The sequence below is a fragment of the Alexandromys fortis genome, unplaced genomic scaffold (assembly GCF_014885135.2).
Source record: "Alexandromys fortis isolate MF-2015 unplaced genomic scaffold, M_Fortis_MF-2015_v1.1 scaffold_265, whole genome shotgun sequence".
Taxonomy (NCBI): domain Eukaryota; kingdom Metazoa; phylum Chordata; class Mammalia; order Rodentia; family Cricetidae; genus Alexandromys; species Alexandromys fortis.
Window position 1 is genome coordinate 546,137 of NW_026068166.1, and position 19,510 is coordinate 565,646.

Consider the following 19,510-nt stretch of genomic DNA (forward strand, 5'->3'; position numbering starts at 1 on the left):
GAAAAAATGAAGAAAGAACACAATTAATCGTAATATTGTAATATTACAAGTTAATTGTAAATTAATTGTAAAATTGTTATTTATAATATTATATATGTGTGTGCAAAACATAATTCTATCATTTGTAACAGGATCAATGAACTTAATAGATTTACAATATGCAAAATAAGCCAAGTACAAAAAGACAAACATCCTATTATGTTACATGGATTTAGATATGGAATTTAATTACTACAAACTTATACAACTGGAGATAAGAACAGTGGTTACAAGAAGTTTATTGTATTGTGGTAGATATCATGTCCCAAGTTTTCAGAAATAATAATAATAATAATTAAATCCTCCATGTTTATTATACAACATGTTGATGTGGTTAATAATAAAACCATTGCATGCCTCCAAACGTTTTTAAAACCACATTTCAAATGCTCTAATACAAAAATTGAACACTATATGACATGGCAGATTAAGTTCTTTACTGTAAAGTAGTAACAATACACATACATACACACATCACATTATATCCATAAGAATATATAATTGTCATGTTAATTAAAATAAACATTTAAAATAAAAATAATTAAAGTTTATTTATTTGAAAAATTATCCTATTTGGGGATGAAATGTAAAACTGAACACAAGAACTAAAGTGTTAAGAGTTGGAAGATGGTCTTTAATCCAGCCCGGTCTACAAGAGCTAGTTCCAGGACAGGCTCCAAAACCACAGAGAAACCCTGTCTCGAAAAACCAAAAAAAAAAAAAAAAAAAAAAAAAAAAAAAAAAAAAAAACAGAGAGAGAGAGAGAGTAAGAAGATGGCTCAGGACTTAAATTCACTTCTTTTTGTCTTTTTATAATTGATTTTATTGAGCTCTACATTTTCCTCTGCTCCCCTCTCTTCCTCTCCCCCTCCCCCCAACCCTCCCCCATGGTCCCCTGTCTCCCAATTTACTCAGGAAATCTTATCTTTTTCTACTTCCCATGTAGATTAGATCTACTTAAGACTCTCTTAATGTCCTTATTGTTGTCTAGGCCCTCTGGAATTGTGATTTGTAGGCTGATTTTCTTTGCTTTATGTTTAAAAAAGACCCATGAATGAGTACATGTGATATTTTTTTCTGAGTCTGGATTATCTCACTCAATATAATGTTTTCTAGATCCATCCATCCATTTACATGCAATTTTCAAGATGTCATTTTTTTTTCTGTTGTGTAGCACAGACCTAAACAGAGAACTCTCAACAGAGGAATTTAAATGGCTGAAAGACACTTAACGAAATGCTCAACATCTTTAGCCATCAGAGAAATGCAAATCAAAACAACTCTGAGATGCCCTCATATACCTTACATCAAATTTCAAGATCTCATTGTTTTTCTCTGTTGTGTAGTACTCCATTGTGTAAATGTACCACATTTTCCTTATCCATTCCTCGGTCCGAGGGGCATTTCGGTTGTTTCCAGGTTCTGGCTATGACAAACAAAGCTGCTATGAACATAGCTGAGTACATGTCCTTGTGGCATGATTGAGCATCCTTTGGATATATACCCAAAAGTGGTATTACTGGGTCTTGAGGAAGGTTGTTTCCTAATTTTCTGAGAAATTGTCACAGTGACATCCAAAGGGATTGTACCAGCTTGCATTCCCACCATCAGTGCAGAAGTGTTCCCTTTACCCCACACACTCTCCAGCATAAGTTGTCATCAGTGTTTTTTATCTTGGCCATTCTTACAGGTGTAAGATGGAATCACAGACTTACTTTGATTTGCATTTCTCTGATAACTAAGGATGTTGAGCATTTCCGTAAGTGTCTTTCAGCCATTTCAGATTCCTCTATTGAGAGTTCTCTTTTTAGGTCTGTATTCCATTTTTATTGGATTTTTATGTTCTTTTGATAATCAATGTCTTGAGTTCTTTGTATATTTTGGAAATCAGACCTCTGTCTGATGTGGGGCTGGTGAAGATCTTTTCCCATTGTGTAGGCTGACATTTGTCTTGTTGGCCATGTCCTTTGCTTTACAGAAGCTTTTCAGATTCAGGAGATCCCATTTATTAATTGTTTCTCTCAATGTCTGTGCTACAGGGGTTCTATTTAGGAAGTGGTCTCCTGTGCCAATGCGTTCAAGTGTATTTCCCACTTTCTCTTCTATGAAGTTTGGTGTGGTTGGCTTCATGTTGACGTCTTTGATCCATTTTGACTTGAAATTTTTGCTTGGCAATAGATATGAATCTATTTTCATTCTTTTACATGTTGACATCCAGTCCAGCATCATTTGTTAAATATGCTTTTTTCATTTTATAATTTTTGCTTCTTTGTCAAAATTCAGGTGTTTGTAGGTGTGTGGATTGATATTTAGGTCTTCAATTTGGTTCCCTTGGTCTTCCAGTCTGTTTTTATGCCAACACCAGGCTGTTTTCTCTACTGTAGCTCTGGAGTAGAGGTTTTAGTCAGGAATTGTGATGCTTCCAGAAATTCTTTTATTGTACAGGAATGTTTTGGCTATCCTTAGTTTTTTTGTTTTTCCATATGAAGTTGAGTACTGTTCTTTTGAGGTCTGTGAAGAATTTTGCTGGGCATTGCATTGAATCTGTAGATTGCTTTTGGTAAGATTGCCATTTTTACTATGTTAATTCTACCTACCCAAGAGCATGAGAGAGCTTTCCACTTTCTGGCATCTTCTTCAATTCCTTTCTTCAAAGATTTAAAGTTCTTGTCATACAAGTCTTCCACTTCTTTGGTTAGAGTTACTCAGAGATATTTTATGCTATTTTTGGCTATTATGAAGGATGGTGTTTTTCTGATTTTTTTCTCAGCCCATTTATCATCTCTGTACAGGAGGGCTACTGATTTTTTGTTGTTTTTTTTTTCTTTTTAAATTTATTTATTTATTAAAGATTTCTGTCTCTTCCCCGCCACCGCCTTCCATTTCCCTCCCCCTCTCCCAATCAAGTCCCCCTCCGTCGTCAGCCCAAAGAGCCATCAGGGTTCCCTGCCCTGTGGGAAGTCCAAGGACCACCCACCTCCATCCAGGTCTAGTAAGGTGAGCATCCAAACTGCCTAGGCTCCCACAAAGCCAGTACGTGCAGTAGGATCAAAAACCCATTGCCATTGTTCTTGAGTTCTCAGTAGTCCTCATTGTCCTCTATGTTCAGTGAGTCCGGTTTTATCCCATGCGTTTTCAGACCCAGGCCAGCTGGCCTTGGTGAGTTCCTATCCTGAGTGAGGTAAGCCAGACCCCAAAAAAAAAAAAAAAGGAACATGGGATGTACTCACTCATATTTGGTTTCTAGCCATAAATAAAGGACATTGAGCCTATAATTCGTGATCCTAGAGAAGCTAAATAAGAAGGAGAACCCAAAGAAACACATATAGGCATCCTCCTGAATAATAACCTTCATTAGGCGATGAAAGGAGACAGAGACCCACATTGGTGCACTGGACAGAAATCTCAACGTCCAAATCAGGAGCAGAAGGAGAGAGAGCACGAGCAAGGAACTCAGGACCACGAGGGGTGCACCCACACACTGAGACAATGGGGATGTTCTATTGCTACTGATTTTTTAAGTTAATCTTGTATCCTGCTATATTACTGAAAGTGTTTAGGAGTTATAGAAGTTCCTTGGTAGAATATTTGGGGTTGCTTCTGTAAACTGAACTTTTGCCATCGTGAGTACTAGCATTTGAATCCCAGCATCCATGTATCAAGCTGAGTGTCCACTAATTGCCTATCAACCTCATTTAAAAAGATGAGGGAAAGGCTCCCTCGGACTTGCTGACTTCCAACGTAGTCAAGAAAAGCAATCCAGATTCAGGGAGAGACCCTATTTCAAATGCATAGATACACAGTGTTAAAATATGACATCAATCACCATCTTCTCGTCTGCATATGCATGTATGAAGTTGCATACACAGTACACACATATACACACATACACACACACATGTGCACATAAACACAAAAGCATGAAACTTTAAGATATTTCAAGAAGGCATATGGGTACAAAATACTGTTGGATAATATATTTTTAGATGCAGAACAAAAATAATTGTAATAAAAGACACACAAATTATATTTTATCAAAACTAAAACTTTTACACTTCAAACAATGCCAATAACTTAAAAGATAATCTTCAGGAAATGAGAAAATATTTTAAATGGTATCTGTGATGAAGAATATATTCAAAAAATATTTAAACTCTAACAACTCAGTTACAAAAATACAAATAAATAACCCAGATACAGAAATTATTTTAATAGAAAAAATTTTGGAAATAGACAACCTTAATAAATCATAATATCGTTATCACTATTGATGAGAAAATATAAATGAAAAACAATGAAATAGTACTTTGCACTCATTAGAATAGCTAAAATAAAGAAGTCAGACTATGGGATGTAGAATAATTGGAACCCTTGTGTATTTGATGAGAATTTTAAATGATGAATATTTTCAGATGTGATCGTACTCACCTATAATGTCAGCAGTTGACACAAAGAATCAGAAGGATCCCTGAAAGTTCCAGGCCAGTGTGGGCTGTATAACAAGATCCATGTCAGGATCGCTATGGACCTCCACCAGAGTTTCCTCTGACTTCCCCCTGCCAAGGCCCAGTCCAACATCTTTCAGGTCCTCGGCTGCCCTGAGTTAGTGGGAGCTCACTGAATCTGGACTGATAACTGGGGAACATAGGACAGAACTAGCCTCTGCCTTGAATGCAGGCAACAGTGGTGTGGTTTGTGCAGTATGTGGAGACATGGCAGTGGTACCAGAATCTAATTCTAATGCATGGACTGACTTTGTGGAGCCCATTCTCTATGGAGAGATACCATGCTCAGTCTAGGCATGTTGAGAAGTCGGGGAGGGGCTTGGTCCTGCCTCAACAAGCTAATGGGACAGAATTCATTGACTTCACAGGGGAGACCTTACCCTCTTTGATGAGCAGATGGGGGATATAGGATGAGAGAAGGGAAACTGGGATTGGATGTAGAACAAAAGGAAGGAAGGAAGGAAGGAAGGAAGGAAGGAAGGAAGGAAGGAAGGAAGGAAGGAAGGAAGGAAGGAAGGAAACAAGTTTCATGACAGTCAGAGCTATGTAATGAGACCCTGTCTCAAGAAAACATACAAATGAATGAACAAATTGGGAAAATAAATAAACTGTGAAAACAATGGGAAAATATTCAGCAGTTTACAATAATATAAATATTAGCATTCTATTGCTAAATATATACTCAAAAGGAATAAAAATAGACACAAACAATCTGTACAGAAGTCCATGGTAGTATTAACCATCATATCCAGAAAGCATAATCAACCCATCTGTTCATCAGCAAAGGAATGCATAAACAAAATGTGGTACATCCAAAAATTAAATCTTTCTAAATGATGAAAATTCATTATGATGCTAATACTAGAACATAGATAAATCTCAGTCATTAAGCTAATTGATATAACCCAGTCAAAAATATAATTGTCTCTATCGGCATATATATAATACAAGAAATAACTGAGGATAAGAAAATGGAGAGTGGAAAGTTACTATTATTAGTATGAGGTTTTATTTCATAGAGAAGAGACTGTTCCAAAATCGGATTATAGGAACAGTAACACATCAATGTTAATCAATGAAAAAAAAACACATACTATTTTAATAGGTGTATTTAATAGGTGGATTATGTAATGTTAAATCTGCTTTTAAAATTATATAGGTATATCAATGAAGACTACAGATTTTTGTCTAGGTTTTAAAAGTGCAGATATGTAATCTCATGACAAGAGAGACTTGTGAATGTAATCTCTCGTAGGACACTCATGGGATTTGAAAAGTTACCTAGAAATTCAGGGATGGTGGCACAAGAAAACGCTACTTTCTGAGGATTTCTGATGTTCTGTTGGGGCTGGTTCTACTGGACCCTTTCTACACGCTCTCAACCAGACTTCTCTTAGAAGCCTGGGATATCTGGGTGACTTGTTAATTACAACACTGCTTAAGCCTTTTAATAAAGTCAGCAAATTAAAGTGAGAGCTCAAATAAAGAGAATGCTTTCCAAAATGTCATAATGAAATTAAGGTAATGAAACACTTGGAGGACTCTCCTCCCTTCCTTTTGTATAAAACTTCTTCCAAAGAATCTGGAAGAGAAATGGGGCCTGAAAGTAAAGAGGGGAAAAATAAATTGTGTGCCATTAGTTTAATTATAAAAATTCATTACATGAAGCCATGTAAGACAGAAAATAATGGAACTCTAATGGGTTGGCCGATAACACATTTACTAGCCTGCTCTCAGCTTGTAGTCATTGTGGAAAGGACAAAAAGTAGCAGCACTGGTACGGAACCCTCAGAGCTGTTGAAAGATTAATCATTTCCAGTAAGCTGGAAAATGAGGGCCATTTTCTTAAATAGTATCCTGTAAGGAATGTTACCTTGTGAGACAGAATTGTTTGGTAATGTCAAAGGTTTAATAGATGAGTCTTAGAGTTAATGGTGAGAGGCTTTACATTCGAAATAGCTTTCTTGCACATATTTTAACATTTCTATTATAAATCCATAAAGGATTTTTATAGGTCATTTTAATTCACACTGGAAAGGATGGAATTAACTTTACTTTCCCAATGAAGATTTTCAGAACATTAATTCTTATTTATAGCTAAATTGTTTCATTTTTAAAGAACCAAAACAAATATTTTTTTCTGCTTCCTATGAACACCTTGCTGTAGTTTGCACAATAATGTTCCGAAAATGTTATAATCATTGAGAAAGCAGTTTTGTGTTTTTCAAAGTTCAAGTACAGCAAATATAATTACTTCCATTAAATTTATTTATATGTAAATATATGTCATCCATCTAGATTGAATCCTGAGCCCTGATACCTGCACTTTGTGATGTCTTTCACTTAAAAAAGTGTCATAACTTTAAGAACTTTTGTATTGTTAAGTAAACAGTTGCAAAATTGCAACAGGAAAGAAACGTTAACAAAAGCTGAAAGTGGATACATAGGTGTGCTACTTATGCGTGTGGTTAGTATTAGCAGAGGGAAGGTTAGAATTTTATTCTTTATGTAGCTTAAACATTTTATACAGAGGCACATCAAAGGTAACATTTTCATTGCAAAAATTTAACTCAGACAGTTATATGGAGGTTGAAGGCCAGTTTGAATGTAGAAAAAGTGAGTTAACTAACTGTTGTTGCAAAATGTGAGCAAAAGATGATGAGGACGTAAATTAAGGAAAGAGAAATGAAGGTGGAAATTTAAGGAATAAGGGGACTTCATCATGTATCTACCTTGGAGGTAGATGTAACCCATTTCTCCATTTCTAGTTGAGAATCAGTTTAAAATCAGAAGGAATTGACAATTGAATCAGATACAAAGTTTATAAATAATAATATTTAATAGACAGGCAAAAACACCTTGCATTCTATAAGAGAATAGAGAGAGCCAAGGAAAGAAAAACCTTCCAAGGAAGTGAGAGTAGTCGATAGTACCTGCTAGTGAAAATCAATTAAAAGACAAGTTTCTGACTTCCCAGAGGTACAGACCATTGGTAACCAAGCCAGTTAACTACTTCCTTCCAAAAGTTTCAGTAACAAACAACCTTGAAATGCAAGTATGCGACAAAAATAAGTATGCATTGCCTGCTTATTAGGTTGCAACTTGAGATGTCATTTCAATATCCTCTCGCTCAGATCATTAAGCTAGCTGAGGGCAAATCAGTCTTGTGGTGGTGGGGACGTATATGCACTGAAAACACACTTTAAGCCTCTGGTCCCATTAACTTCTTGTTCGAATTAGACGAAGCAACATGGTCAAGATCAATGTTATAGTAAGATGCTAAACTTAGCCTTCTATGGGAGAAACTTCAGAGTTTGCAGGCAGAGATAAATAAAGTCAGTGAGATGATTTAACAGATAAAAGTGCTTATCACCAGGCCTGATGAACTAAACTCAATCCACAGGACCTGTCAAGGTGGAAGGGGCCTCTGACCTCAGCATGCATACCGTGATGTGCCTGGCTTGCACAGCACACAGACAGACAGACAAATAGATAAATCAACTTTCAAGGATGAATTTAGGACAGTAATCAATTTTGTTGCAGTTATGTCCGTCAGAACAGTTTTCTTAGAACGGTGAAGGCAGAATTGCATGACAAAAGTGGAAGCAATGAATAATTTCTGAATGGTATAACTGCAAAATGAAAGAAAATAATCCCGGTCACAATCTGTTGTTTAAAGAAGAAATAGTCACTATTGATTGAAGGCTGCAGAGAAGGACCCCACAAAGCAGGAAGTAGTTGAAACACAAAGAGAAAGGGAGCACATGGAGGAAGAGCCCCTATGTGAACCCAGATGCTGAAATTAGCATTCAGGAGCAAAATGATTGTTGTCCCCTGAGATTGAACAGGTGGAAAGTCTTATATTCTATGAATCTGATGATTGGTGTATTAAATGACCTCTGTGGAAGCATAGGTAGGGTCATTTGCTGTGACATTCTGTTCTGTTGATATCGTCAGGATGGAGTCTGGATACCACAGCAAATATTTCAAACAGAAGTGTAATTCTAAGAACTGGGTCTATAGCTACTGAAGAAGCTGAAAAACACAACAAAAGATAGGTAACTCCAGATTTAACAACTTGAAGAAGATGATAACACTTTAAAACCTGAAAACTCAGAGCTACAAATGCCCAAAAACCATAACCATCGGATGCTAACTCCAGCAGTGGTGTGGCTACACAGTGCATGTGAGAAATTCTTAGGCTGAAGCAACCCCACCTCTCTGCTTTTCTGTTTTATGCCAGTGTTTACTATTGGCCTGATCCAACAAGACAACAGCGCACAGAAGGAACTTGGGAAAACAGATTTCTTATCAGGGTTACTCCATCTAAATTACTGTGTGGAGCAAGAACAGAAGGTAGATCTAAGAGATAATGAGTTCTTGATCGTTAGCTAATAGAACCAAAAATTTCCATGAATCCCTTGGTTCAAGACACACACACACACACACACACACACACACACACAGAGAGAGAGAGAGAGAGAGAGAGAGAGAGAGAGAGAGAGAGAGAGGCACACAATATTCTGATAGAATGACAAATATTCAACAACCAAAAGCTTTTTATATATTTTATTATATAGAACATTTTTTAAATTCAAATTTACTTTGATTGTGTTTTCCCCTCCCTCAAGTCTTTCCAGATCCTCTCCCATTCCTTACACATCCAACTTAAAGTTGTTTCTCAATAAACAAAAAGAAAATATAACACCAAAACCAATAAAGCAACACTCTAAAATAAACTGTGGAGTCCATTGTATGTTGGTCAACTGCTCCTGGTTCACATACTCTGTATATTCAAGAATATTTATTTTTTTCCCTCTCACAAACAGGCTTAAATGACAGTTCTGTGGGTTAACCTTTTGTCTAGCAGCTAGGTTTTCATTCATGTATGCATGTATTTAATCATTTCTAAATATGACAAAATAATATTTAATAAGATAGAACAAAAACTATCACATCAAAGTTGGATAAGATAAACCAGTAGAAGGGGCCAAGGAAAAGGCGCAAGAATCAGAGATCCACTCGTTCACACACTCAGCAATTCCATACAAGCATTAAACTGGAAGTCATAATGTAAATGCAAAGGACCTGGGGAAGACCATGAAGGCTCTGTGCATTCTGCTACAGTCTCTGGGAGTTCATATGAGCTCTGCTCATGGTGATTGAGAGGGCCTTGTTTTCTTGGTGTCCTTCATTCCTTTTGGCTCTTACCATCTTTCTGCCTCTTCTTCAGTGGTTTCCCTAAGCTCTGAAAGTAAGGCATTGATGAAGACACCCCAATTACGACTGGGTGATTCAAGGATTCTCACTCTGCATATTGTATGGCTGTGGGTCTCTGTGTTTGTTCTTATCGGCTACAGGGTGGTGGTTGAGCAAGACTCTGATCTATGAGTATAGCAGAACCCCTTTAGGGAGTCGTTTTATTACTCCTTTTTGTTTTGTTTTTTTCCAGAGGAGTTTTGGGGTTTTTATTGTTCTCTTGTTTTGATTTGGTTTTTAGACAGATATTATTTGGTTTTACCCTAAGTCCCTTGACTTAGTTTCAGGTTCTTAGTCAACTAAGGAATGTATGGTTATGGATTCCATCTCATAGAGTGGGCCTTAAGTCAAACCAGTTGTTTGTTGGTCACTCTCACCAGTTTTATGTTACCATTGCCTTAGCATATCTTGGAGGTAGTACACCATTGTGGATAAAGGCTTTGAAGATGTCTTGGTGCTGGTGCTTACATTTCTCCTTACACAGTGTGCCAAATTTTTTTTTGTACCAAAGACACTGTAACATAGTGGTGAAGGCTCTATGTTGGCACCAATTCAACACATCCATATGCATTGAGTTTTGTGGGTGTTATCTTCAGCAACAGAGCCTTCCCATCTGTTTATGAAGAGCAACTTAGAGTCTTAGCAACAGCCTATCTTGTTTGGAAATTCCCATGGGGACTCTTTGACCAACAATGCAATTAGATGTAACAAATTTCTGGTACTGGAAGCTTTATTTGGTGACAATAGATGGCAGTTGGGATTCTGTCTCTCCCAATTATTTGACAGTTTCATTGAGGTCACCTTCATGTATGTATATATTTTAGGGAGTTTTGACTGTTTTGGGTTTCCATACTACTCTTCAAATGTCACTTAATTTTAGCTGTCCCCCTATGTATTCCCTGCCACAACTCTACCTTCCTTCTCCCTCCCTACTTGACCCCTTCATTTCTGTCCCCACTTCCATCCATATCTGCATATTTTATTTCCCTTTCCTAAAGAGATGTACCTGTTCCCTCTAGTCCCTTACTCTATACATACCCTTTAAGAGCCTATGGATTTTTAATTTGATTATTATTGACTTATGAGCTGTGTACATAGTATTAAGATCCTGTTTTCTAATTTTCTGAACACTTTGATTTTGATTTTGCATACTTCTCACAGCATGCTTGATGCACAGGCAGTTAGTAGCTCCATCCTCTTTTTGAAAAAATAAAACAGAGACATACAAAGTTATTCTATTCCTTAAGATAAAACTGTAAGACAATAAGCAAACAAGGCTTCCTTGGAAAGGAGCTTTTTGATGTTCCTCACAGCATAAAATCCTTTGAGACATTCATTTAGAGTTTCCAAAAGCAAGTTCACTTTGGACAAGTATTCATTTCACTGGTAGGTAAGTATCCCAAATCAACTGATATAAGAAAAGTTTTTTAATAATATTGCAATTTTATTTCTATAGCTATCCATTCTCTTTTATCTTCTAAGGTAAAGAGGAACATATCCAGCTGTTGTATCGGTACAATGCCTATAAAATAGGAAGCCATTTCTTTTGCATTCAGCAGGGACTCTCACTGTGACTGTACATGAGATTTTAACAGCAGTCATGGTAATCATAGCATTAGTAATTATAGTGATAGGTAGTATTTATTTAAGTCTTTGATTATGCCAGAGAGCTTTGTTTTACATGATATTTTTCTTACAAGTTTTCTTCCAGGCATTTTCCCACATACTCTTCTCTCAGTGTAGATAAAATATTCACATTTAACAAAGGAGAAAGCTGACTCATGGATAGCTTTTCATTTTGTCTTATAATTATTAAGCAATTAATTCAGCAGGGCTACCCAGCAGGCACATTCTATAATCCACACTTTAACTTGACTTCATATGTTTATGTGTGTGTGTATATATATATATATATATATATATATTACATATATAAAGTCAAAGAAGACAAACATTAAAATAAAAATTAATACTCAAGATTCTTGAAGACCTTCAATATTTTTAAACATAAGAAATGAAAGGAAAATTTTGTATTCTAGGAATTTTTTTAGAAAGAGAAGCACTCGTGGGATTAATTCACATCCACACAGCTTGTACTTACGATGGGGATCTGCGAAGTAGAAACAGGAACTATTTCTTGTTTATCAGTTTAGCAATTCTTGGTAAAAGAAGTGTTGAAGAAAGACTGACATGTCACAAGGATAGATTTCAGTTGTTTTGTGTTACCAACAACCATGTTCTGTGCCAAAAGAGAGTCCCTCTCTTCCTCTCTCTGTTGTTACCTCACTCTATTTCCTCTCTTCTGCTTTCACAGCACTTTAGTATTTTAATAATAGCTTGATAAGCTGAATCTATTTGCTCTATACAGTAAGTGCTACAATTTAGCAGATTCCAAAATAGAATATTCTAATTAAGTGAGAAATGGTGGATGACATAAAAATTCTAACTTTCTGAGGGATAGAAGTCCAAACAAATGCATTGAATTATACCAAAATACCAATATTTTCTTTTGTGCATTTAAACATCATGCTAATACAAAACAAAAAATATTAAATAAAAATGTCTCACAAATCCAAAAAATGTCTCTTACTTTCAGAAACTTCTATGATCATTTTTCTTCTGTTCATACTGAGTTTTTAAAAATGCATTCTGTTTTGCTGCAAGAAAAGCGTGGTTGTCTTTGTTGTTTGTTTAGGCACTAGGGATTGGTCCTGAGCCTTGAACAAGAACTCTACCACTGAGTTACAGCCTCAGACCAATCATGTTCTCTTTACCATGATTATTATACACATTATTGGTTATTTTCTAATATCATCTTGAGTAAATATTAAAATTAGTCTTTTGGTGAAATTTTTAATCTTATAATACACTTACCTTTTTGAATATTTTATTGGGGTAAAAATAATAAGTGCTATTATGGGGTGGGTCACTTGGTGTTTATTGCCAAATTTTTATAATATTATGTTTCCAAAAATAGAATGTAAGGATTTCACTAGTCTTCCCCTATATGAAATTTGGTTAACTATCGTCAAATTATACCTTCTTGATTTAATACATTTATATTACTTGGAAGTTAAGTTTCTTTCTTTTATAAAATGACTTTATTCTGCCACTTCATTTCATTGCCTGTTCATATTTCTCTATTCTTGCACCTATACCTTCCCCCCTCCACACTGTATTAAGCATAAATTTCTTAAGACTTTAATTCTACCTTAATGTATAGATCTCGCCAACATGTGGAAGTGGTAGCCTGATATGCTTCCATATGTACATGACCTGGGTGACTTCTTTCCAATGAAGAAATGGCTGATTGGATTACACTCAACTGTCAAAAACAAACAAAGAAAAACACTTCAGTTTTTTTGGTTTAGAAAGAGTTTTATATCTTGCCTTGTATTCGAATATTAAAGTAGAGGATCTTTAAAGTATTTTAATCCTTCAGAAACTGTGTGGTAACAGTCCTCTTTTTGTTCAGCGTTTTCAGTATGCAGAGTTTGTTAAATGCCAGTAGATGGCACTAATTACATAAACAATTCAACAAGTTAATGAAGGGAGTAGATGCATGTTTTGTGGCAGATAACGGTAGATGTGTGGCGAATGATTTGGCTCTGGATCTTCTTTGGGACTATTCTGCAGATGATACCAGAAACATCCACATGATTTTGTTCTATGTCACATTCTAAGCAATTACAAATGAGTCTTTTTATAATTTATTCTTTCCTATGATTAAAAAACTAAGCTTGTTTTATTACCAACTTATTGGTACTAAATTGAAGCACCTGAACGGAGTGAATGCTTAAGATCCTGCATTTGAAATCTCATCATGGAAAGCATGTTAATTTACATCATGATAGCTGATTGACCCACGTGACAGGTGACTTGAGGAGACATGCTGTGACCTGAAGAATCAGTAACTATTTATGAAATATTTAGAGGTATCTACCTAGGAATATCGCTGGATGAAAAGTGACATTATTTTTTTTTCCTATGCACACCTATAGCAGTTGGCCAAAGACCTCCGCCAATGGCAGGTGAAAGTGGACATGGCGAATGATTTGGCACTGAAACTTCTTCGGGACTATTCTGCAGATGATACCAGAAAAGTCCACATGATAACAGAGAATATCAATGCTTCCTGGGGAAATATTCATAAAAGGTAAGAACTACTTTGTATCTCAAACAATTTGTCAACTGTAATGAAGGAGCGGTTACCCCGCCTGGACAGGACTGCTCTGTTAAACTACAGTTGGGGATAATACGAGATGACAAATGCTAATTCAACTCAAAAGCTTGGCTTTCCTGTCCTGTTTTAATGAGGAGAAGGACTGGCATTTGGTGAAATGAAATTATTTGCCCCCAATAACAAAGACAATGGTGGAGCTAAGCAATTAATCAAAAACCAAACCAGAGAAGAGCAGTGGAAGTGGCTGGGGTCAAGCTCCCTCTGGAGGTCATTTGTTAAGTGAGCTGCTTCCTCCACTTCGGCCCCAGCTTTGAATGCTTCAACCTCCTTCCCATAATACCAACCAATTTTGAACTGAGTGGTTGATCCATTGATGAAATAAGCAACTCTCAATGACTAGATTCGCCAGCTACCAACGAAGACTTGATATGCAAAGAATAACAAAAATTAACTGCTCGTAGAGGTACTACCTCTTCACATTAGGTCCCATCTTCTTATCAATTATTTTAACCCTGTTGGGCTTTTTTTACATTGATGCTTACTCTATTAATAAAACATGAATCTCATAATTAATTATTTTTATTTGTCTCACAAATGAGTCTAAAGACAATGAGGGCTAAAACTGTCCCCTTTCTTTGACACAACCGCTCATGCTAAAGCAGATTATATAATAAGGAGTTGGTAAATAATGATTCTTTTTGCACAAGTTTTACCTTGAGTGTGCGGCTATAGATTAATTATTGTTGGGCTCTTATTTTTAATTGTGCATGCAAACAGAGGCAAAAAAAATTGTACCTGTATAATGAGGAGCAGAATAACAGAGAAAAGTAAATCCCATGAATTACCAGAAAAGTCAGTTAGGCAATTCTAATTTGGAGAAAAATCTTAGCATGGAGGGGAAAAATAAAATAGATTTTAAACTACGAGAAAAAAAGTCTTAAGAGTAATGAGCTATTTATATGCAAACCTGAACTAGGGATGGAAAGTGAAAATTCCTAGGGAGTTTGATTAAGCTCGTGACCATAGAAATAAAGCACTGAATTCCAGAAAGAAGATTCAATCTAAAGTTGAAAAGTTACACTGAAACCCTATCCAAAGGACCCCAGTGAAGAAAGAACACGTTTGAAAAAGGGACCAATACTAGGAGAAAACTTCGGCCTAGTTCCTCTTTTTTCTCAGGACAGGGTCTAGGGTCAGTCTTCTGCAAGTGCCGATGTGGTAACTGTTTTGTTAACCAGGACATAGTAGGTTTAGAAAGAAGTATACAAATAAAACTAACTGGTACTAAAATGTTAACCATTAGATCTCCACAGGAAACACTGAGGCTTGTCAAACAGAGAAGATCTCAAACAGAAGTTTCTTTGGGTAAGGGAGTTAAGATCAAGTAGTAATGTGGTGAATTTATGGGATATAAACTATGAATGGACGAGGAGGAAAGCTTCTTGCTCATGATAGAAAATTAGAGATTTGGGGGTTGATCTATTCTATTTACACTGTGATTTTTCATCGGCCCTTCTTTTCATAATTTCATGATCCATAATGTTGTAGTTGTCTCAGGTCTTTCCTCACATTAGTAAAGTCTTTGGATTCTTTGGGAAAATGGCTTTTGATTCTGGTTTGTAGGCTTCATTCCTTACAAAACTCCACACTTGCGTTGGGCAGTTCTGGTGCTTGCCTTTAATCCCAGCCCTCGGGAGGCAGAAGCAGGAGGATATCTGTGAGTTTAAGGCCAGCGTGGTCTACAAGAGTTAGTTCCAAGATAGGCTCCAAAGCTACAGAGAAATCCTGTCTCTAACTTCCTTCTCCAAAAACAACAACTACAAAACAACAACAACAACAAAAACAAACCCAAAAACCTACCTACTTAGGTCAGGCAGTAGTGGCACATGCCTTTAATCCAGCACTCAGGAGGCAGAGTCAGGTGGATTTCTGTGAGTCTGAAGCCAGCTTGGTCTATAAAATAAGTTTCAGGACTGCATGTTACACAGAGAAACCCTGTCTCAAAAACAAAATAAAAAAACTGCCTACTTAGGGAGGAATAAATTACTTTCCTAATGAGTAAATAACAAATTCAATGTTTTCATCTCTGTTTATATTCTCAGCCCATGCACAATCTACAGTTCACCAAGCTACTTTTGATGAATGTCTCAAGTATCTTCCCTGCTTTTATCTCTAGCTACTTATGATGTGTATCGATCTGTGTGTTTTCAGTCATATGATGATGATGTCCAATCAATATTTTCAACTGAAGACACTCTTCCATTTTTGACCAGTATGTCCTACTGTTTACTTTCTGTTTTAATTTCCCACGGGAACTTAAAATTGAATAGATCCAAAACTGAACTCATCTTTCCCCTCCACCGAGCTTTTTCTCCAAATGGAACTATTTCCCCCTATGATTCCTAACCAACGAGCACTGCACCTCATTCCGCTGTTTGTTTTGGGAATCTAGGAGACACACTCAATCCCTCCCTCTGCAAATATTATTGTTAAGCTTTAGGAAAACTATTTGCTATCTATATATCTTTCAAAGCCAGTCTCCTTTCTCGGTCTCTTCTCCTCTACTACGATGTCTTGTTTAAATTGTGAAAACAACCATAATTGATTCACTTCTAGTCCTCCTCCTTTCTAAGCCCTTCTCCATGTAGACTCTGGGGTGTTTGTTATTCACTCATTGAATTCCTGTAGTTCACTTGCCTCCCTATTTTAATGACATTTCTAATTTATTCATTGCTTTTTTTTTTCCATTCTGAAAATGCAATACAAATTCTTGTGCATGCTAGGCATATACTCTTCCCATAAGCTACATACCCAGCCCATATTTGTTGATTTTAAAGCACAGTCTATGCTTTAAACACAGTCTGTGTTGTAAGATTTGGCCTTGTCTTAAAATTCTACCCTAATTGATTGCTCTACTTGGCTCCTTCTCCACCTGGCCTCACACAATTGATGGTGACCTATTTTCACTTCCTTTTAGCTATGCTTTCTCTGTTACCTGCTGACTGGTACACTTTCTTCAGTCTTTGTGTGTTTATGTTCTGCTCATTATCAAGGTCTTAGTTTCCATGCTAATTGCTTCAGGAAGTCTTCTATGTCAATCATAAAACCCCACGCTATTTTAGTGTTTATCTCCTGACACTAGGTTTCAGTGTTTGCGGGGTTTGGCTTTTTCTGAGAATGTTGACTCCTTATTGAATGCACATCAGCAGCTGTCCACCATCACCTCACCAAGCACTTAGCTCAGCACACAATGACTACGCCTGAAACCTGTTCTGATTACATAGGTAAATTAAAAAAAAAAAAAAAAAAACCACTGGTGAGCCCACCAGGTTCTAAATGAGAATGCCAAGTCCAAGGTCACACAGATGGCCCTCATTAAATTTATTGGCTCTCCAAACAAAACAAAAATAAATGAAGATGGAAAGGGGGAACTGCGGGGAAGAGAGATGGTTGACAGAGGCAGGAGGTAGATAAGAGGTGTCAGGAAGTCAGAGTAATCAGAACACATCATATAAAGTGTGAAAATATAAACAAATTAAGTAAAAAAATCAACTGTTCCCTTATGACAGTAAATCAACAATGAAATAAACCACATCTATTGAATTTGCTTTTCGGTTCCAAACTGCAATACATTTATCAGAAGTTTATCAAAGAGAGGTCAATTGATCTCTTATAGTGAGGTGGTCAGAAGTAGGCAGGTACTGAAATAGATTCAGTGGTTCAGCACTATCAGCTTCCTAGCATCTCCTCAGAAATGCATACTCCGGCAGGAAGAATGGGCATGAGAGGACATAGTGCTTAAGAAAGAATAATTCTTCAAAAACTTAATGGCTAACACTGTGCTATGGAATCATGCCCTATGGCTGAGAAGTTGGAGTTTGACCAGTCAATAGAGAATATCTGCCACAATGAGGATGGAAAGATAAACCAGTGAGTTTCACTAAACAACATTAAGTTTCTTGAAGAATTACCACGCAAGTGGTGGACTGGTAGGGGGTTATAGTGATATGGGGCCAATTGAGCATGATGATTTCTCTGATCTTTATGACAGATTCTGTGATTCTCCGTTGACTCCTAATCCTTCATATAGAAACCTACACTGTTAATTCACTAAAGTGGGATTTTTCCAGCTTCTTTATGTTGGCATTTAATGCTATGAACTTTCCTCTTAACACAGGTTTCACCATGTCCCATAAATTTGGGTATGTTGTGTGGTCATTTTCATTGAATTTTAGGAAGTCTTTAATTTCTCCCTTTACTTCTTCCTTGACTTATTGATAACTCCAGTGAGCATTGTTTAATTTCCATGTGTTTGTGGGCTTTCTGTATTTAGTGTTGCTGTTGAATTCTCATTTAAAGCCATGGTGATCCAATAAGATATACGGGATTATTCCAATTTTTTGTGTCTTTTGAGGTTTGCTTTGTTACCTAGTATGTGGTCAATTTTTGAGAAGGTTCCATGAGGTACTAAGTAGAGGGAATACTCTTTTATGTTTGGATGGAATGTTCTATAGATGTCTGTTAAGTCTACTTGAGTCATAGTGTCTGTTATTTCCCTTATTTCTCTGTTCAATTTTTTGTCTGACTGACCTGTCCAGTGGTAAGAGTGTAAGAGTGGAGTGTTGAAGTCTCCCACTATAAGTGTGTGGGGTTCAATGTATGATTTAAGCTTCAGAAATGTTTCTTTTATATATTAGGGTGCCCTTGTATTTGTGGTATAAATGTTCAGTATTGAGATTTCCTCTTGATGGATTTTTCCTGTGACTAATATGAAATGCCCTTCTTTTTCTCTTTTGATTGATTTTCATTTGAAGTATATTTTGTTAGATATTAGGACAGCTACACCAGCTTGTTTCTTAGGTCCATTTGATTGGAATTTTTTTCCCAACCCTTTACTCTGTCTTTGAGATTGAAGTGTGTTTCTTGTATTCAGCAAATGGATGAATTCTGTTATCGTGTCCAATCTGTTAACCCAAAGGAGATCAAGGGGATACAAATCAGAAAAGAAGTCAAACTCTCACTATTTGCTGATGATATGATAGTTTACATAAGTGACCTGGATCAAAGAATGGATAAGGAAAATGTGTTACATTTACACAATGGAGTACTACACAGCAGGGAAAAATGATGATAATTTGAAATTTGCAGGAAAAATGGATGGAGCTAGAAAACATCATATTGAGTGAGGTAACCCAAACACAGAAAGACAATTATTACATGTACTCACTCATAAGTGGTTTTTAGACATAAACCAGCCTACAATCCCAGAGAACCTAGACAACAATGAGGACCTTAAGAGACATACATGGATCTAATCTACATGGGAAGTAGAAAATGACAAGATCTCCTGAGTAAATTAAGAGCATGGGAACCATTGGGGATGGTTGAAAGGTAGGGAAGAGGAGGGGATGGGAGCAGAAAAACGTATAGCTCAATAAAATCAATAAAAAAGAAACCTACACTATATATTTGCTGTGTATCATTTGTACACAATAAACTCTAGAACCTTTTTTTAAAATAATTT

General features: G+C 36.4%; 1 protein-coding gene across 3 annotated transcripts in view; it reads left to right on the forward strand.

Annotated features, from left to right (window-relative positions):
• Nucleotides 1-19,510, forward strand: part of Dmd (dystrophin) — a 1,091,134-nt gene that overhangs the window by 526,670 nt on the left and 544,954 nt on the right. For all 3 annotated transcript variants that reach the window (XM_050128228.1, XM_050128226.1, XM_050128227.1), the window contains exon 11: nt 13,805-13,959. In XM_050128228.1, the coding sequence (XP_049984185.1) occupies nt 13,805-13,959 (155 nt within the window). The remainder of the gene's footprint in view (nt 1-13,804; nt 13,960-19,510) is intronic.